Here is a 22,177-nt window from a genome sequence, read left to right as displayed (position 1 = left end):
GGGAAGCGGGAGGGAGAAAGAGGAGGGGTAGTTCTTTCCCCTGTAAGCAACACCCTCCCTACTTTGTTTCCAAGCAAGGAGGCGCTCAGACATGTCTCAGCATCTTTATATCCTCTCTCTGCATTTTAAACACACGCGTCCTGCGAACGCGTCTCAATGAATCCCCCTACATTTATTTTTAGCCCCTTTCACAGATTCCTGGCTTTAATCTCACACGATCTGCTCCCCTGGTAGCAGAGGAGAGCGATACAAATAGAGAAAGAGAAAGCGATAGGATGACAGAAAGACAAGCATGTCCAAGCATGCAATTAAAACGCTCTTTCATTCCACCGAACAGGGTGGAAAGGGGTTTTCGGAAGCGTTTGTGTGCAAGAGAGAACGTTAACTGAGGCAATTTAACCACAATGAAGAATACGTGTCCCGCCAATCAAAAATGCAGCCGTGTAATTGGGCAAAGGTAGCAGCCACTCAGGGGGTGCGTTACAAGAATTATATCGTTGCATTGTGTTTCGTAACTTATAATTTATAACTTGAGTTTATTACAACCTAATCTAAAAGTGCAGGACAAAACATTACAGAAAAATGGTAGTGTGTATAAAGCTACAGAAACGCCTGAGAAGAAGCTTCTACGTGACATATAAAACAAGAAGAGGCATGCTGTGCATACAAACTTAAGACCGAAACCTTGAGGAGTTTAACAACCAAGGACAAAAAAGACAGAATAATAGGATCTGCATAAATCAACACTTACTGGAAATGAATACATTACAACAGAAAACATACAAGTTGGGAGTTGTCATTCACTTGAATTTATTTTACCTGCCTATTCTATTCAAACAGGTCAGAGCTGACATTTCCTTACAGCGATTCATTTATTAAAAACCCACAAATCTTAGTACCCGCACACACTGCCACTGAAAAAATGGACATTGTTTTAAAAACGGATGGCGACTCGCAGAATCAAAATTAAAATCAAATTATAAGGTGCCTAGAGATTGCCAACCCTACAGAACAGACATGCGATACTAAACCAGAACAAATGTTCACACACAATGCATGCGCATGCAGTATAGAAGCCAGCACGCTTGCATACATACCTTATCAATGCAGTAAAACCAAGGCTTCACATAATCACTGTTTTCATTTGTAAACTGTTCCATCCCTCTCTCCTCTCCTCTTCTAACACGCTTTCTCTCTGGTCCGCTCTCTCTCTCTCTCTCTCTCTCTCTCTCTCTCCCACTCCCACTCACAGTTCCCCTGAGAACTGAGGCGTCTGCCAATGTTCTCAAAATCTGGTGAGTGCCTGTGTGTGTGTTCTTGTATGCATTTGTGTTTATGCATCGGACAAAGAGAAGGTCCGAGTGAGAGTGAATTTGTTGCTGGTCAGATTTAGTGCTGAACATTCCTGTTTTATATATATACTGACTCTTGCTAAGTTAAGCTGTCAGTTTTTGTATTCGGTCTAGGTGAAAACACTGGCTGCGGTTAAATGCACAAAATATTTGCAAAAATTATTTCAGATTTGACCATATTTTGCATGGGGCGTGCAAAAATACTAACAAGGCTGCCTTAACAAACAGGTGTACATCCATGTTTCTAAAAATAGGAAAACAGCTTGCATACTAAAGCGGCCATAACTCAGTTTCTGTATATCTTTGTGAGAATTGTGATGCAGACAACAGCATCCTGAATGAGGGATGCAGCCAAAGCTTCTGCGTCCAGACTTTCAGACAAGCTGGAGCCTTTTAATGTTATCTCTGTTAATGATTTATCAAAGCGAAATGATTCTTTTCGAATTATGAGAGCCATTTGATAACAAGGCTGAGTTAATGGCTTTTTGCAATATTCTAGATGCTAACATGTACTTGAACTGAACACCGGACTCAAAAGAAAGCTGATGCAGGTATAAGTGGATGCCATGCTATTCTGTTTCTCATATTCCAGAGATATTCAAATCCTTGGATCAATTAAGTTTTATTTATGCGTGTTTTGCTACACGATTCTACATTTTGTAATTTATTAAAGAAGCAGGTCTTTAAAAGATGTTCAATAAACTCTACATTTTAAAACATATAGTCCTGGGTACTGGATGCTGACAGACTTTTGTGATACATTCTTATTAATCACACTTTATGATTGTCACTGGGTTTTGCAAACATCTAACCAATTAAAAGTATTCAAAAGTGCTCAACTTTGACAACACAGTATTTAATCATTTAAAAATGTACATTGTATTTTCTTTTTCCTGAAAAATATTTGGACATCCGAGGTTTCGGAAGGTCAGTGATAATATATAATAACTGCTTAATTCTGTTGTAAGCCACTGGGCTGTCCAACATAACAGCATATTAAGCAATCTCCTTTTACAAAATACACCTAAATAATATAAAGAAATTCCCAAATGCTCACCTGCGGGCCCCTCCCTCTTCATAAGGTGGAATGATGACCACTTTAACAGTGACCGAAGTGCGCAGTAGGTCAATCATTTGCTCGTGGGAGAGCGTGACTGCAGCAACCTTGCAGATCTCCACCAAACGGCTGCCCTGTCGGAGACCCGCCTGCCAAGCAAAACCATATTCCTCCACCTCAGACACCGTTCCGTCCAGACGAACATGAAAACCAAGCTGACCTAAACCATTACGCCGTAACGTCATATCAACGGTCTCGCAACCTACAGTCAATGTCTGCAAAGACAAACCAGAGAAAGACAATCACAAAAAAACATTCAAATATTTCAATGATACATGCAAAGCTCTACGCATATCCTACCTTAAGTCTCTGCACCACCTCTCTGATATCATGGGCATTGCCCTCAGGCACCCGTAAGGCCACGTGGTCTCCTCTGCCATAGTAAACCTTCAATGCAAGTCTTTCTGCCGTCCAGCCAATCACATCAGCGCAGAAACAATTAAACACCACCTCTTTGGTAGAGCAGTCCGCCAGTACTACATACTCATTGGAGATGGCCAGCACACAGGGTAGCTCGGCACCTCCGCCGCTAAAGTCCTGCGCAAGCACACGCCAAACAACTGACCCCATGGCACCCATCTCTGCCCCCTCTCGTGCCCGCACGCGTTCCTTCCGTTTGGAAGCCAGAGAAATTAGATTGTTCAGCTTGCCGGTAGTGTCCAGAGGTGTTGTGGAAACGCAGTGTTCCGCCAGGTCACGTAGGTACCCTTGGCGTGTACGGGTGGCCATTGTGTGGAATTTCTCCGATTTGTGTGCGGCATTTTCGGCGTTGATGATCTTGGCTAGCAGGAAGGCGCGGAAGGCAGCAGGGTCACGAAACATCACGCCGTTTGAGGGAAGAGGAGGGCCAAATGGAGGGACGTCCTTCATGCGCGTCACTGCCACACTATAGGACGGAACGTGTGAAATGTGTTACTACAACAAATTCAAGTAAAGCTTACTTGAATTAAATCTTCATGACATAATGTACGTTACACGGCCAAAAGTATACGGACTTTTACATAAAATTTCAAAATAAGTTGATACATTTGCACAAGATGCTGTAGGGTTGTGAGGATTTGCTCCAATTCAGACAGACGAGGATCAGAAGTCTGGCACTCATGTTAAGTGATGCTTGCAGACAGCATTTAAATTCATCCCAAAGGTTTTCAGATCTGGGCTTTATATATGCCAGTAAGCTCTTTTACAGACCTCGCTTTGTGCATATAGCAAAATCATGCAGAAGCAGAAATGGGCCCATTTCAAACTGTCGCCACAAATTTGGAACTTAGAACATTTAGAACTGTATGCCATAGTATTAAGATTGTTTTTTGCTGGAAACACCGGAATAGTCGAACCCGTTAATTACAAGGGAGTGTTCACATAGTTTTGGCCATGTGGTGTAATTCAGTGACTAGCTACAGGCCACACATGCAAGAGTGTGCTTAGTGTAGAGTTGCTATGGAAACAAGACCAACCTGTAGCAGGTGTTGTCAGAGCAAGGGTTGTGCACACGGACAATAACGAACACGTGCTGGAAGTGTGAGCGAATATTCTGTGGAGTAAATGGAAGTGCTCCAGGCTCCTGGAATATAATAGTGACTATATCATTTCCTATGTGCCTCTTCCTCAGGAGCTGTGAGAGAAATAAAAGAGAAAACAAATACAACAGTCATCTAATTCAACAAATTTACCAGGGGATTCTTAACGTAGGTGGATGGGAAGTTTAACTTGTTTTGATAGAAGAGCGATAGAAAATGAGAGAGCAAGAGAGAGAAACTATATAGACTGTTCTCTGTTGAAGGGCACTGAAAAATGAATGTTGTAACTGGCAGAAATATCTTCAGAGACGCACAGTGGTTTTCTGGTGAGAGACACAGAGGTGTGAAGAAGCCTGTTAGCATTGCAGCAAGAGTCTGTGAGACAGCCTGTTATAAAGCTTAAGTTGTACTAGTTCTGCATTTCCTTAGGGAAGTAACAGTGCTTGCAAAGCACCAAAAAGAATAATGATAAAGTATGGAATAGACTCTGCTTTTAGGTTTCACAATACATCAGATGCATTTAGCCATTGACATGACCATCACTGCGTATCATTTCTACTGCCAATGCAGGAGAATCAAAACATAGTGTGTAATAGGGAAGTATAAGTTAAGCTATGCATAAGCAGTATGGCCAAATGAGTAGGATTGTTGAATGCTTAAATAGGAAGTGTTGCTTACATCTTCCGAAGTGTTGTTTTACACGTGTCTAAACAACAGTTTGGATTTAAATGTGATCTACCTCCTCATAAATAAAATAAAAATAAATAAATTGAAATGACAAATTCCCTGTTGTAACTCTGATGTCATTTTCTGCATGAAGCTGCAACTATTTTTAGAAATGTAAGAGTGTATCTGTAAGTGTTAGATGCTGCCTACCTGTTCACAACAGCCTATCCGTTATATAAACTGTACAGATTAACTAGACACTCCATGGAAAACCATGGAAACAAAGGTCTTCAGTGAATGTTAACACAAGACCACACCCTTTATTAACAAGTCCTGAGGGGGAGACGCTCCTGTACCCTGAGATTATTCTACAATCTTGACACCCGTTTTTATTGCTCAGAGAATTATCTGACAAACATCACCCCCTGCAGGTTGTCTGAGAGGCATGCGGATACATTTGCTAAATAGTTCCGTCATTTTACTCACCCTTTTGTCATTTGAAATCTTTATGACTTTTATTCTTCTGCAGAACACAAAAGAATACATTTTGAAAAATGTTGTTAACTGGACCCCATTTACTTGCATTAGTTTTGTGTCCATACAATTGAAGTGAATGGGGTCCAGTGGTGTTCGGTTACTACTTTTCTTTCAAATATCTTCTTTTGTGTTCTGTAGAAGAAACAAAGTCATACAGGTCTGAAATCACAGAGGGTGAGAATATTATGAAAGATGTTTTGGGTTCACTATCACTCTAAAGCTGCGCTGCATCCAGTTCTGTTCCACCAAATTATACAACAAAAGTAATTATTATCAAACAGGTTTCCCAAATGGTCCGCCCATCTTCTATTTTTCAAACAGACAAACACAGTTTTGAAAGTGAGTTTTGACACGGACAGCAGCGTTATGACACGTCTGATAATACTGATGACGTTTTCAGGGAACCTTTCTAAAGGAAAAGTTTTAAATTAGAAAGTTTTTATAATCTTAAATCAAAATTAAATAAACTAACTTTCTGGATAATGACTTCACCGCTGGTGCAACCGAAGCAGCGCAAGCTCTCAAAATGAATAGCAACCAAAGATATTATAACCAGTGTTGAAAATGATCACCCATCAAGAAAGAAATAACCCAACTATTATGGGTTGATTGATTAACATTTTCATGGGAAACTACTTACACACATGCATGTACGTGAAAACACACACAACCCAAGAGCAAATGATGGCACATTACAGGATTATAATAAACAGTATGGAAACAGCAGATGAAAACCACACCCTGCTCTGATTCATGCCTCAAAGAATATTTTAAAAGCAGGAGAACCTGACAAAACCAAACATAAAGAGAAAGGGCGAGACCAATCCCTTCAACCAAATATAACCAAAATACAGATCGGAAGAGTGGCCATGCAGAAGCTGTGGCCTCGTGTTCCGCAAAGAAATCCACTGCTGCACTCCATAAACTTTACGACTTTTCCAGATGTTTCTCTGCAAACTCACTCTGCCAAACGTGGCACCCATAACAAACACATTGGCGCATATGAGCAAAGCAAATAAAATGAAGAGCATGGTGCACAACATGCAAAACAACCTGGGAGTATTTCTAAGTGAGAAGAGGGGGCGGGATCTGTCAAGATAAGTTGGGTCATGCCTCTTAAGAACACGCACTACACAGACTGAGACACCGATGAGTGTGTGTGCATCTCACCTGTTGTGGATTATTGGGCATGTATGGAAGCATGCTGGACACATGAAACATGATCTCGTAGTCTTGATAGGTGGTATACAGTGAGTGTGTTCCAGTTGAGTCCGCTGTTAAAAAAATACACACTTATTAACAATTACAAACAACATGCAGTGAAAATCTGTTTGAACGATGTGAAAAATATAATATTATTATTATATTACAGAAATACAAAATCAGAATTTTCTTTTACCGGTTCAGACATTTGAAAACTGTGTTATTTGGGTTACAAACACTGGCACTTTGTTTTTCCTTGGTTTAACTACACTCACAAAGCAATTGCTGTCATTCACTCGCTAACGTATGACACTCATTCAGAGGATTTGTGAGTTTATCTGTGATGTGACTTTTATTTACAAAGATGATCTCTTAAAGGTGCAGTTACACACGCTTTCACTGCAAGTGGTGTGAGAAATGACACACTGTTCCTTTAACAAGTTAAGTTGCGCGAGCATGTGTTACACCCTGCACTAACTATGCACATGTCAGACTGTGCTCAAAGTAAAAATCCAGCATGATGCAACAGCCACAGAAAATAATTGACTTTTTTCTGTGTTATGCTGTTAGGTGCTGTTAACTCTTCTCTTAACTTGAAAGGGATATGATTCATCACTTGACACTTTTCTACTTAGGGCTCTTTCTAAGAGAGTCATGCTCACTTTTGGTATCCAGTTGGGCAGCATATTTGTTGAAACCTTTCAGACACACAGTTTCTCCCAGCAGTTCCATGAAGGCGGTGAACGCTGGCGTGGCTTCTTCGTTGTTGTACATCTCTTCCTCTGTGCTCTGTCCAGCCCGACACAGCAGGATGCCCACTTTGTGTTTCCGACTGAGCTGTAGACACAAACAGAGCCCAGGTCACACACATGAAGCGTATATGAAGTACAGAAATTGTATTTCCAATGAAGCAGCCCTTAAAAAAGAAAAATCTCTTGTTCACACCCACAGATATATTTTTAACTGGTGACCCCGTACTCACCCCCTGCTCGTCCAGTTTTAGAATTTGCTCCGTGACCTTGGGTGTGTTTAGGGACAGTCGCAGGCAGGGCACGCTGAGCTCTGGCAGCACATACTCCAAAACTTCTTTCAGAGGCAGACCTCGAACTGATCCGTGCTTCGCAGAGGACGGAACCGTGTCCTCCAGGATCGCTCCTCGCAGCGTGACCATCTAAAGCAACCACAAGGGAAGAAAAACACAGGTCAAGACCCATAATCATGTGACTAACCCAATATCTTGACAGCATGTGATCGATCACAAGAATGACACAAATTATGAAAAAAGGCACATTAATGCTGGTGTCCAGAAGTGCCCACTGTGTGGCATCCTTTCTCCACTGATTCCCTGATTCATCACATGCAGCATCTCACATCCGCTGTTAATCTTTCACACGCTTATGCTATTGCAGTCTTCAACCACGTGAATGCAAAAATCAGCATAGTACACACTCTTGGAATTTGTGGATCATTCATAAAGCTGTTTTGTGGTTTTGTTTCGGATTGAAGTCATATATTTTAGGACGTCATGAGATTGAATGTGTGACAGACCGTGTGACCAATCATTCAAATGAAACCTCAGGTTAAAAAATTATCCTTGTTTTTAGTGTGTAAAAACTTGTGACATTTATGGCCACATCCTATAATAATGATTGAGTGTGTGTATGTGTGGACTGAAGACTGCATTGTTCAAAGAGAGTAAGTCTGATGTGTCCAGGGAGCCATGTAATCTGACTAAAGCCAGTCATACCGATACAGCTCAGCACTTTTCAAACACATTTACTCAACTTCTTGGCCACGCCAAACAAGCTCAAAATTTACTTTTACTTTAGTGTGGAAAAAGAAGATGGCAGACTAAAAGTCTGGAGGAAAAACTTCAGTGCTTATTTTTTTCCTCAAATCACCATTTGTTAAGCGTCAGTGGCCATTTGTTGAGGCAGCAGTGGCTTTTTTTTTCAAATTAACCATTAATAATTCCATCTAGCACAAATTACAAACAATTTGTGTCTATTTTGCAAAGTTAAAATTATTTTGAAGTCATGTCCTGACATCCATATAAAGGCGTCTTAAAAGCTACTTCTGAAGTGCACGGAGAATTTAAGTGCTAAATTTGAACAAACTAAATCAATAAAAATACAATGAATAAGGTGAGCAGAAACCAACTTTAAAACACCAGCCACAGCTGTAACGTTTTACACAGGAACGAAAAAATGTATCACACTTGACACAATACATTTTTGAGAAAACGCAGCCATCTGTTTTGATTCTCATGCAATGCTGTCAGACAACAAGATGCTCTAGATGCTGCAACAAGAGATGCCTTACATGCAGTATACAAAACACACATTTCTTCTGAACAAAACAATGTGTAAATCCATTTATACATGTTTGCATTTATAAAAAAGTAAATTTTCTCAACAGTGCTCACACAATTCTCATAAGTCTGCATCAGAAAAGCAAAGGACATGCAAACACTATGACATTTCTAACCTGTTGAGCTTGTAATGATAGTTATATTGCAAACATTTTGATATTCATTTATAAATAACAGAATCAAACCGTAATGCCAAACTTCTTAATCCTATAAACATTGACTGAGCCTCATGTGGAACGTATTACATTTTATGCTTCCTGTTACATTGCCTGAACAACAGCACATTCTCATCTTGGTCAGGCACTGAAATTTACAAAATGATAAATGTCAAACCACAGGCATCAGTAGAATTTTTATATATGACACACACTCTCTGGCATTTGTTTGTGGCCACACATTGTGCAGGTATAATTTATTTCGCAGTCGTACACACCTCACTGGTGCGGAAGATGATGCGGTATTGATACTGGTCCTTTAAATCTTTGGTATCGTCCAGTTTCTCTCTACGGATGCTCAAAGCAACAGGCCCCAGCTTCTCATCAGTACCAAAGTAGTTCCAGTGCTCTGAGTAGAAAAAGAGAGAGAAAAAAACACAAAAAACGTATAAAGATTAATACAATAAAGTATACAATAAAGATTAATACCGTTTATAAAAGAAAACAAGACCACAAACTTCCTTCACGAGATCAAAATAAAAAGGAGAAAAGAATAAGACGATATGAGGGATGATAGATGGAGGAAAACGACACCGGGAAAGATTTATAAGGAAAACTTAAAATGCTGCTTAAAGTAGGTCACCATGAAATAAGGGACATTAGTCAATGTCCGGTTGGCTATAGGACTTCCTGAAGGTATTGTGAGCATTCAAAGTCAATAAAGCACCAGACACAAAAACATACACAATGTTGCTTGAAAACATTATGCAAGACTTAAGGAAGTCATTGTCCTTTCAGGTTTTCCCACAGGGTTTTATTTTTGCAGACCGTTGAAACTGGATGTTTAACAAAACTAAGCCTATTCTGTAATTTACTTCTTTAATTTTGAATGTATCAAGATGTAAAACTAGACATGGTCATGTGAACAGCAAGTTTCACAAAATATATATAATATAATATTATATAATATAATTTTGTCGAAATGCACACACAACAACTGCTCATATATATGAGCAGTTGTATGTATGTATGTATGTATGTACGTACGGGAGAAATCATTATTGATCACTTGCTGATTTTGCCTGCTCACAAAGAAATTAATGATCTATAATTTTATGGTAGGTTTACTTTAAACTTAGAGAGACTGAATATAAACAAAATCAGGGGAAATGTTTTTTGTACGTTTTGAGTACTTTCCTAAAGTGACAGGATTCATCTGTGGTCCACATAGGCACATAACCAATCTGTGGAGCCAGAATTCTTGCTGGTTGGTAGGGGATCAAATACTTATTTCACTGACAGAAATGCAAATCAATTTATAACCTTTATTAATTGCTTCCCCAGATTTTTTTGGTTGATATTTGGTTTCTATCAGTTAAAATAAACCTAAAAATTATAGACCCTTCTTTTCTTTGAAAGCAGGCAAACTTACAAAATCAGCAGGGGATCAAATTATTATTTCCCTCACTGTGTGTGTGTGGGGGTGTGTGTATATATATATCCAAAATAGTACACTGAATAGCATTAGTGTTTTAATGGAAATCTGATATCCTATCGATTTTCCACTCATTTCATTTTGGCATTTAGTCTAATGTTTCCTTAATCTGTCAAGCCAGTCACTCGGCACAGGATATGAGTTTAGCAGTTTTGTAAGGGAAGGGAAAGCTAAGGAAACTTGAGTTGAGAGAATTATATGTTTCAGGAGCATGCAGATATGGGCTTTGCAAGGTTTTTATGCTATGCAGGGTGCTTGCCCCATGACTGAATCAGTGCCACAGTTCAGCTGGAACTCCAATAAAAGTCTACACACAGTTTCAGCTAGGTTTTAACTATATCAAACAAAGTGTTGCTACACTAGAAAATGTAGCCAACACATTAACTACTGATAAGAAGTACTTGGCGCAACAAGGAAAAATACATTTGCTGCTCATGAAGCATTTTTAGTCATTAAGTTAAACATTTAACACCCAAATCTAAAAAAGACCACCGTGAAAGGTTCTTAAGAAAGCTTAGCTTTAAGGTAAACTGTGGAATTTTTCAAATGTAAAAATACTTTTCCAGCTTAGTATGCAGTATGGTATTTGTAGGTTGATTTCGCCCAAAACATCACATTGTTGGCTAGAACATTCCAATATTGCCTCAACCAATGGAATAAGTTTAGGGCTGTTCGACCAGCCAAAACAAGTGTTTGAGCTTTCATACTTTCTGCAATTGTGTTCGATGATGCTCGTGACGCAGGATTGGCACATGTCACCTTTAACAATATCTGGTATTAGGCCTGTTGAACAATTAATCGGACCCAGATTACATTATTTATGTCTGTCCACTGTGCATATTTATTTTGTATGTATAAACACATACACATCATATATATATATATATATATATATATATCTTAAATTATAGGTAAACAATAACATTTATTATTCTACTTGATCTTTCTTTTTATATGCCAACATTTATTCATTTTATATTTTTCTTAATTATGTGTATGTTTATAAATACAAAATGAACATGCACAGTACACAGACGAATATTATGTAAACTAACTTTTTGGGTGCGACTTATCATTGAACAGCCCTATTGGGTATGCAACCCGGAAAGAACACATATCTTGATTATTTCTGAAACTTGTTAACCTTTATCTAGCCAATTCTTCTCATAACAGACATGGACATGCAATTAGGACCATGATGATAAGGGTGCATGTGCAAAGATTTATCTAATGTGGCTATAAGGCGACGAGGGGGCTATTTTTAGACTGAGGTTTTTTTATTACACTGGCATTTGGGAAGGCAAGACCTTTAGTGAGATGAACATTTGGGAGGCATACATAGTGAGATGTGTGCTGGGAGCATAGCTTCACTTCCACTTTATTTTCTTTGGTTAATAATATGAGACGTTAATAACTGCAGCATTATTTGATTGCTATTTACTGTGTGCATGAATAATACATCCTTCACTATCACTCATGCTTGCAGACACTCTGGATCTCGTGTTGCTTTTTAAAATGTGATTAATGATTGCAATGTACTGAATAGTTACAAGTCAAATAAAAACATCCAAAACGTCCTACCTTTCCCATGGAAATGCTCCTGGTAGTATCTGGCACCCAGGTCGACGTGCTCAATGCAGTGATGCTGGAGTCTCTCCAACCTGGAGGCCTGAACTTCTGGCGACGCTTCCAGAATAGACACACTGGCGTTACTGCACCGTGGGTGCAGCCTGGCCTCCACCACGCCAGACTCACCCCGCTCTGCCCATGAGCTCAGGAAGCTAATGTTACGCTCCCCAAAGCTTCCAGTCTCATTGAGAAAGTGCGGGCAGCTCAGCAACAACTGATGCTGAGAACTGGGTGAACCAACTTGCTCTGACTGTTCCAGGACTAGGGTCGAACTTTCCGACAGGTCTCTGACACTGAGGTCATCAGTGCTGGAAAAGCTGGGCTCTACGCCCCCCAGAGCAAGAGCTCTGGAAACTGCCAAGGAAACAGCGGCGGAGGAAGCAGCTGACGCTCCGGTGGCTGTGTTTCTCCGCTGGGCGGCATAGCTACGGGAAGCCGCTGCCTCGTGCAAGTCAAAAAGAATGCTCTGAGAGTCGTAGTGGGCAAAACTGTGCACACAAAGCCATGGTTTGGAAGACAATGTTTCTAGGGCTCGTGCATCATCAGCGTCACCACGGGGAATTTCAGTTTCACCTCTGCTGGAGCTGCGAAGTTTGCGGAATAAGGAGGCGGTGCCGAGAGATGACTCTGTGCCGCCGCTCTTCTTGCGGCCGCGATTCTCTGGGCGGTCGTCAGGACGTGGAGTTGATGCGAACGCATGCGAGGTTGGTCCTTCTAAAGTAGTCGGCGCACCAAGTAGTTCTCCAAGTTTGGCGGGGGCTGTGCTGCGCTGGTCTGGTCGTTCCTGTTGAAACTGGCTGAGCATATCAAAAAAGCTTTGTTCCGACACCGCCTGCACGTTGATGGAAGAAGTACTGCCATATTCCCGGAATAAACAGCTTTCGACTTCTGTTTCATCCTGTTCACTTAGTGTAATCTGGCTGATTGACCGCTGCCGTAATGGAGCAAAACCCGGAGTACGAAAGCGTGGGGGTGTGCACAGAAGCACCAACTGACCACCTGATTCAAGAAAATCACCATCCCCTCGCTGGGGCACTCTGATCAAGGTCCCACGTGTAAGCCCGTCATCACTGAGGTCATAATGACTTCCCTGGCCGTTCTCAAGTAGCGATTCCCGTGACAGTGCCCTTCGTGGAGGCCACTCTGCAATCCGAGCTCGTACCCCCATTTTGGGTACTGAGACACGGGATGGGATCGCATCCCCCATAGAAGAGTGGCCATTGTGGAGGGTTAGACGGAGGTGGGGAGGGGGTTGGGAGAGAGGTGTGGTACACCCCCCTGTGTCTCTGTACATGTTCATGGAGCCCAGTGAAGTCTCAGGGCTGAAGAGGACAGCAGGGGTCGTGTGGGAGAGAGCATCCTGGACCGAGACGGCTGGTATTTAGAGACGGGGAGGAGGGATGGAGGAGCTCCAAGCTGCAGTTGCTTCCTCCCACTCCCACATTTATTTCCTTGGTGAGAAATGACACACCGTCTCTGATCCTCTGGACCAATCACAGCAAAGATTAAACTCCACTCAAATCACAAACCTGCAAAGAGCAAAAAAAGAAGGGAAATAGGAAAATTATTACATCGCAGCACTATATCGTTAATTTCAAAGGGATACTCTCATAAAAAAAAAAAAACATTTTGAAATGCAGTCTCCATTGGCAGGATTTGTATGCCATGCACTTGCTTGCAAATATTTATAAATTGTGCCCAGCTAATATTTTATTTTATAAACCCTCAACAAATCACTTTTAGATTTTGTCTCTCATATCTTTGAAGAGGAAAGCGTAGTAAAATTAAACATGAAGCTGAAATTAAAAGACCAGAAATATTAGGCTGGGAATCTGAGGTGAAAGGATTTCAGAGATGATTTTCTAATGTTATTGAACAACAGATGCAAATGCAAAAGAATGTGTCAGACTGACTAGCAACTTGCTAATCTCCTGTCAGCTAACCGAAACTGAGAGGGCATGTGAAAGGTAACATCAGTATATGCGTGAACACCAGGATGTGTTTACATTTCCTGACCAGCCAAACACAGCAGCAAGCTGGAAAGGCACAAAAAGAAGGTGTCAATCAACAGTCCATCCAACTGACAAGTGCAATGGTTATGCCCCTACATGACCACACCCACTGCTACTCTGGCATGCCACGGTTACATAGTGTTAAGTCTGCAACCCTGGACCGCTGGTGAGGTATAAAAGGGGTGCTGACAGATTTAGGACCCATGAAACCCTTGTGTAGACTACCGGATGGGACCTCAATGTCGTTGGGTCATCAGGGCGAAGCGTCCAATCACCTGAGGGATAAGTCATTTAGTAAGGGAGATTAGGACGCAGGACGCCCATACAAAAAACTGAATACAAAAAGATTACATAACAAGGGCTCTGTGTGAGATTACTAATATGTAAGACTGTATAAAACATGTGGACCGTTATACAGGCTTAATCGAAAATGGCAAAGCAAGGATTGTGATTCAGTCTAGATTGTGAAGGAGCCTTTCTAACTTTGTGATGCAAACCCACTCAAGTCTCAGCATCTCTACATCTCTTCGTGCCTCATTGTGATAAGACAAAATTAATCTGACAGGAAGCCATTGGACTAGACAAACATAAAAAGACAGGATATATGGGAGAGGTAGAGCAAACAGAGAAGACTGAAGAGAGGAAATCTGACAGGCTTTGTGAGGAAGGAATCCAGGAATCGAGAGGGAATCTGAATTCCATTGACCATAAGTATGCTATGTAACATCATTATTTATGAGACAACAAAGCCGTTTAAAACACATTGTTTAGAGAGCTTTGTTCTGACCTAAGAACGTTCACCCAAGATAAATCCCACCTATAATATTGTTCTCATATCATGGCTGAGTAGAGATTTAGGTTCCATCTCTCCCCAATGAATCAACCCTTCAGAGGAATGTTGTATCATTGCTCTTTGTTTCTCGGTCTGTGTTAAGATTATGACATGAATGTTATCTCAAGTCCATTTATAAAAGAGGGCTGACTATGGTTTCATAAGGTCCTTAAGAACAGCAAGAATGACATATTTATTAAATGCCCTTTTTGTCAGTTATGGTGAACCATACCTGAAATGTGACCTCTGCATTTAACCCATCCAGAGAGTAGTGAATACACGAACACCAGGAGCAGTGGGCAGCTATCACTGCAGCGCCCGGGGAGCAAGTAGGGGTAAGGTGCCTTGCTCAAGGGCATCTCAGTCGTTACCTGGCGGCCCTGAGGATCGAACTGACAACTTTCTGGTCAAGAGTCCGACTCTCTAACCATTAGGCCATGACTGCCCCAGGAGATGGTAACATTGTTTATTCTAAGCTAATTATTCTAATTCGGTTTCATCGTTCATCAGCTAAAATGATCTGAAAGTGAAGAGTTCATTTGCAAACACAGATAATTCCGTTTTTATTAATTTTCAAAATCATGTTTTTATTGTGCATTCCAAGTAATATCAATGAAACTGCAGTTGGTTTGCTTTGAATAAGTAATAACTCAAAGCTCTATAATTATTTCAATAAAGTCACAAGCTTATAAGTAAAACATTTTTCAAGATGTTAACTGACTACTTTTTTTGAAAACATCTCTCTTTCTCCATGTTTTGACCCTCTCACTATTTATCCGATGGCTATCAAATCTAGAAGAACACATCATCAATACAATTTAGTTAAAGGGATACTTTACTATCAAATCAAAACGTCCCCCTGTTTTACACACCCTCAAGGCTTCCTTACTGAATATGTTTGTCTTCTTGAAGAATAATGCAGTCGGAGTTATAATACCACTTATCCTTTTACTACAAAGCGGTAGAATGGGAGTGAATGGGTGTTGACTTTTTGAAGCTCCAAAAAGATGACGAAGACCTTTGACCACAGAGCCGTGTCGAGCAGTTCTTTGATCGATGGATGCACTTTTTGGAGTTTTAGAAAATCAACACACATTCTACCGCTTGGAAATCAAATGATACATGGTAGAGGTCTTCAGAGGTCCAAAGATGTAGACCCGAACCCGAAGAGACCCGGAAAGACAGACCCTGGACCCGATCAGCACAAATTCCACAGCAAATTGCTGTTAAGTCAGTAAACATGTTGCAAAATAAAAGTTTTTGTCTCACGTTACTCCCTCGTCCAGGATTGTGATAAATGGTATAACATTGTCTCCATGTTATTCCTTTCTTGCCGATTGAAAGAGCAGCATTACTTTGCTATTATCTATGTGCTATGAGCCGAGTCTGAACAACAATTTAAGATATAACAAGACGCTTCATTTATATCAATATAAACATGGAAAGGTACAGGTTGCAATGCGCGTGATGGTGGAATAAGTCCCGCCTTCTAAATAAAAGAGCCAATCGTTAATTGTTAAAGTCACGTTATCATTGCTTAAGCTCCAGTTGCCATAGCTGTGCTGAGTTCTGAGTCTGACGGTGACGGCTGTTGAGTCCTTACTGAGCTCCCACATGTTTTTTTTACCTCATTTAGCCAGTTGAAACTAAGTTACAAAACACAAATGCTGCTGAACTTAAATCGACTCAGGTATTATAAAAAATATTAAGTAATAGTAATAGGGTAATTACCCGAAGTAATAGGATTTGGACCCGACCTGGACCCGGTTAACTACTATTTATTTCAGCTATGCCATTGGCAACAGTCACCGAGTTCAGATGCACTGTGGAGCAAAGCCACAGAGCTGCATTAATGCTGCCTTTTTGTTTAAGTCATTAAACAAGCACTTCAAGGCGAGTCTTTGAAAGAGCTTCACCCCCAAACGTTTGGCTAATACCACATCCCGACACTCGGCCAGCACAGTTCACATAAAGAAAAAAGGCCTTTTTCTGTAAATACATTATTTTCTTTGTGTAAATGGGACACCGGGGGAAAAGCACCACATGTGTGTGAATACAAGATTCTTTTTAAACTAACATACTCCTTGGGAAACATGCCTACACCCAGTGCCAGATCTCATAGACTTCAAACTGTTTTTAATTGCTCACATAGTCATTAGCTGAAATTCTGCAAGCTCATACTGAGACCACACAAACAGACACACATATACGCCACATTCACAACAGCAGCTAATTCCACGAGCTTAATGTTGTTAAAACCATGTAAATCCAATCCCAAACGACCCATTACAAATCATCTTAACCCGGTTTACATTTTCTCCCTGTCCATTTGTGGATGTTCACACCAATATGCATAAGTATTTCTGTCCCATAACCATCCGTCCATTTCTATTTCAGTGTTGCCTACAACCTCTTCCTCATCCCAGAGTCCAGACATCTAAAGACAGAGCCTGTTGTTTGTTTGTGAGGCCTTGGGCTTTAAATCACACATACTTGTCCTATCGCACATATACAACCGTACCCTACAGCCGATGACTCAGTGTACGCCTTCGCTGGACTGCCAGGACAGGATCTGTCAATTATAGCACAGCTTGCTTCCTGCATTGATTTCCTGTCGCTTTGCTTCCAGGGTGTCAGACATGAACCCCCTGGTGGTAGCAGCTGTGAGCGTATGTTTAAAAAGAAAAGACTAGGAATAGAGGGTGCGTTTGATCTGCCCTGAAGCGTTTACTTCAGTGGGTGTGAAGGACAGAGGAATGATGTGACACAGGGATGATGGGTGAGGGTCAGAGGGAAGAGAGGAAGGTCGCTACTGTGTTTCGGATTGGCCTTAACTTCATGTGTGCTGAATCATAATCCCTTAAATCACTGAGATAAGCGGCAAAGATCAAAGGTGCATAAAATCAATCGTGAGAGTGAAAGATAATCGATGAAAAAAAACAGGCATACCTGAATAACAGGAGATATTGTGCGAGCACTGGGTTGGAGTTCTCCACACATTCTGAATGTAATCGCCGTGTACCAAGATGTAAAAAACTATGTATATTTCAAATCGAAAGTGCTTTAGTGAAGGCGCTTGAAACAGGATTCATTTTGAGCTGAGATAATATACATGTGTTCAAGATTCTAATCATAAAAGTGAGACAAACATTACTCATTTAATCTGAATTAACACTACCCCCCATCAAAAATGAATGGGACTGTTTTTATGAACAGGGTGATGATATCCCAAACATACCTGATGGTGCTAGAATGTAATACTGACCCATTCATTCAACTAAGCACACTCGGAGTCACACATGACCTTGTAAACCCCGCACACACCTGATCGATGTTTTATAAAGATAACATGAAGTTGGTTAGCTGGACTGTCAAGCCAAAATCTAGGTCAGAAGAACACAAGATAACAAGCAAAAAGGAGGAATTGAATTCTGCTCAAGGGCAACAAAACCCGAAACACCAGTTTGTCCTGAGGGCTTTTAAACACAACAGCGTGAACACATGTGTGGACTTTCTTTGTTCAGATCACTGAGAGATGAGGCATTGTAACTATACAGGCACACAACACAGCAGAGGAAAAACAGGTCAGCCCACACACCCCAGACATTTAAATCAAGTGATGTATCGAAACAAACACATGAACCGGTGTGCAGAGCGTCATTCCATGTGCATGTGTTTATCTCACAGTTTATCTCTTCAACAGAATTCAGTTACACAATACTGGATTTTTTGTTGGCAGTGTACGAAGAAAACAGTTTCAAAATAGCTGTGTCACTGGAAGTCTGGTGACGGCCTAAAGTGTAGTTTTGGACACCACAGGCCGTCTCAAACATTTGACTTGAATATTTAAATTGATCAGTTAACAAAACACACAAAAACAATCTGCCCTCAGTTTACACACATGCCTGTTCAAGCCTGTTTGACTTTCTAGGGAACACAAAACATATTTTTCTAAATGCCATTTTTCTTGCAAATGAAGTCAAGGGGGGGGGTTGGGAATTATGACAGTATGAGGGTGAGAAAATGATTTTTTTAATTAAGTTATAAAGACACGGATTTGGAAACAACCTGGTAAATTCCCTAAAAAGCCATGGCTAGAAAAATGCATTACTTGAGAATTACAGTAAAGTCTCAGGAGAAAAGAAATTGTGACTTTCAGGCCAGTCATCTGACATCTGTAGACAGAGCTGAGCTGTCAGAAGATGGAGTGATCTGACAGAAAGACCACTTTCAGATGCTGGCATCATAACTACCTTCTGCTATAGAAACAGCAGCTCACCAGAGCATCAGTACTTCAGCTGTTAGCAAGCTGGCATTAAAGGCATAGTTTACAATTTTGTTAACATTTTCCACCCTCGTGTCATTCAAAACCTGAATATAATATTTTGAGAAAGTCTCTGTGGTTTTGTGTCCAAAGAATTAAAATCAACAAGGTGCTAATTTTGTTTGATCACCAACATTCTTGTTCTGCAGAAGAAAGTAAATGATGAAAGAATATTAATTTGGGTGAACTATCCCTTTAAGCGTGAGTGCATGTTAGTGTTGATATTTGAGAAAAACACCAACAAAGATGTGGCACATGACACAAGAATAAGCTTCATTATAAATTAAGTGTTTAATATGAAACAACAGTAGATTATGTAAGAGTGTGTGTGTGTGTGTGTGTGTGTGTACGCGTCTTTGTGTGTCAGTGCCACCCTTCAGGCCTATACCCACTGTCTCCTTAGACAATAGAGTCATAGCGTAGCTGATCGGTACGAGCTGACAGCTTCATCCAGCTCAGACTTAACACACATACACACAACCCAATACAGAAAGCTTTGGAATGTCTTTTCGTAGTTTGCAACATCAAAGGAAGATTAAGCCCGATTCATAGCTTACTCGTGAATTTTGGGTTTATCTATCACACACAGACACCGCTTGCATAGCAAGTCGGCACAATTTATCAAAAAAGTAAACAAGATTACCATTACGGCTGTCCCGCGAAAAGTGTCTATAACTGCATTCCATTAAGTCTAGTGGTTTTATAGCAGCATGATAACCAATACACTGGAAAAAATAAAAGGGTTTAAATTCAAGTTTAAAGTGAAACTGTACACTTGAAATTACAGCTTTGATGATTAGAATGCAATGTGAGGTTTTAGTATTGTCGTGTTGCTCGGTTTCTGTGTATAATTCATTCAAAATATAATTAACAGTTTTGTTTAAGAGTGCCAATGTAAAGCTGGCTGCTGTCTTGATTTACAGATGAATAAATTAGCTCTGCCTGTTCTAATGTGGCGCCTACATCAAAATATCCAAGTTTTACTTTTGATTATGGACATTATTAATTACAATTATTAAAATCATTGACCCAATCCTAGACACAGTTAAAAAACGTGTTTCTGACCTGTTACACACACACACACACACACACACACACACACACACACACACACACACACACACACACACTAAGAGACACTCTTTGCCACACAAACATTTCCTGTGGCAAGAGGCATGACGACCTGACAGACTCTGGCCCATCAATACTAATCAATTCAGCTCTAGTTCCTTCCTGTCTGCACACTGGCCAATTGTTTATGCATTGAAGTGTGTGTTTTATTGATGTGCGTGTGGGAAACAGTCGACATCAGCTGGCAGCGGACCGTATCGGTATTGGCTCTGAGCAATGAACACCTACGTGTAAGTTGCGCTGCGCGTTTAACACTCTCAGCTCCGTCGGTTAGAATGTACAGCTTTGACTGCAAATCACATTACAGCCCAGAACTGCTTCACCATGACAACACATTTCAGCATGCTTCACTTCATCCAATTAGGCCTGCCAAGGCGCAAAATACAGCGCACCCAGGCAGTGGGCAGAAAAAGGGTATTTTAAGGTTACGCGCACACAGCCAGCGTTATGTGAAAAGCAATATGACGCCTTGTATGTTTTTGAGTCAGTGACTGAGTGTGAGGGGTAGGTCAGCATTACGGTCAGCACCGTGAACATTCAGAGTTCAAGGCGACCCTCCGTGATCTCAAGAGGTCATAACACATGCGGCTGAGAGCGTTAACAAAAATAGGTTCTGTTAGAGATGTGGAACAATAAGTGCGCTCTCAGGACACAGGCTAGAAGGCAAAAAGCCAGTAAAAACAACTTAATCGAATGGTGCTTACCCGTGTGAAATTTGCAAGGACAATTCCTGGGTGCCTTGGGTGTTTGCCAGAGCACGGTTATGAGGTTGCTGAGAATGGTTGTTAACATGTTGCTAATGTGTTAAAAAAACTAAAATTCAAATCGGAGTTGCATGAATATTCTAGAAAGATTCGCTAGCCTGACTATTTTGTCTCTCTGATTTCCGAGATTTCTGGTAAGTGAACATGTTAGTCACTGAAACACAGAGCAGCATCTGCCTCTTGGCACATTCTGCATGATGTACCGTCTCTGCGTTTGTGCTGCTTTGACATTACAAGAGCTAAAAAAAATCTACTCAGTTCATCTTTTCTCCTGCACAGCCTCTTCTACTGTCAGACACCCTAAGCGGTTAAAAGCTCTCTGGGAAGCTCTCAAGGACAACGTTCTTCAATTCAGCATGTTAAAAGCTGAGAACTTTGATGATTGTGGAGATGTTGAATAACAATATGCTGACATTAAGACACAGCCATGAAAGAACAGAAACGTCACCAGTCTGAGGCTGAGGGATGTGTGCGGTAATAAGGCTATTGCAGTACATTTGGCAAAGGCTGAACTTACATCAGTCGCCGAGATCTGATCATTTAAAATTTTAAAAGCTCTGCGGGAAACTTGAAATGGGTTGAAGGGGCCTAAACTTGTAAAGGCTGAGAGAAAAGGCTGCCAAGTACTGCAAACTCAAAAATGCCCTGAAATTTCACTTTGTGTACACTAGTGTATGAGTGCTGCAGGAATTGATGGTGACTACACATCTGTCGGATAGGGTTCAGTGGTGCTGTGAGCGGAAAGAGATGGTAAGATCATCAGGAAACCTGTACATGTCTTTGAGTTAGTTTATAAAATGATATGCAGGCAGTTAAAGGGACAGATCACCCAAAAATAAAAATAATGTCATAGTTTACTCATCAGAATGCTTGTATACAAACAGTTCTATGCCCATCTTTGACTACCATAGTTGGAAAATTACAATGGTAGTCAAAAGTGCCCAAGAACTGCTTGCTTTCCTACATTCTTCAAAATATCTACTTTTGTGCGCAACAGAAGAAATCTATAAAGCAATTTTTCCTACTGTAGTAGTCAATAGTGGTCACAAACTGTTTGGTCATGAGCATT

General features: G+C 40.7%; 1 protein-coding gene across 2 annotated transcripts in view; it reads right to left on the bottom strand.

Moving 5' to 3' along the window:
* sipa1l3 (signal-induced proliferation-associated 1 like 3) overlaps positions 1-22,177 on the bottom strand; it is a 60,399-nt gene that overhangs the window by 12,471 nt on the left and 25,751 nt on the right. For both annotated transcript variants that reach the window (XM_079466377.1, XM_079466378.1), the window contains exons 3-10: positions 11,998-13,574; positions 9,200-9,330; positions 7,378-7,566; positions 7,058-7,232; positions 6,363-6,466; positions 3,927-4,084; positions 2,770-3,355; positions 2,410-2,684 (exon numbers count right to left, since the gene is read on the bottom strand). In XM_079466377.1, coding sequence (XP_079322503.1) covers positions 2,410-2,684; positions 2,770-3,355; positions 3,927-4,084; positions 6,363-6,466; positions 7,058-7,232; positions 7,378-7,566; positions 9,200-9,330; positions 11,998-13,345 — 2,966 coding nt within the window. In that variant the 5' untranslated portion in view covers positions 13,346-13,574. The remainder of the gene's footprint in view (positions 1-2,409; positions 2,685-2,769; positions 3,356-3,926; positions 4,085-6,362; positions 6,467-7,057; positions 7,233-7,377; positions 7,567-9,199; positions 9,331-11,997; positions 13,575-22,177) is intronic.

This window comes from Barbatula barbatula (genome assembly GCF_947034865.1).
Source record: "Barbatula barbatula genome assembly, chromosome: 10".
Classification (NCBI taxonomy): domain Eukaryota; kingdom Metazoa; phylum Chordata; class Actinopteri; order Cypriniformes; family Nemacheilidae; genus Barbatula; species Barbatula barbatula.
The sequence above is the reverse complement of the archived record's forward strand: the minus strand, read 5'-3'. Positions and strand labels throughout refer to the sequence as shown.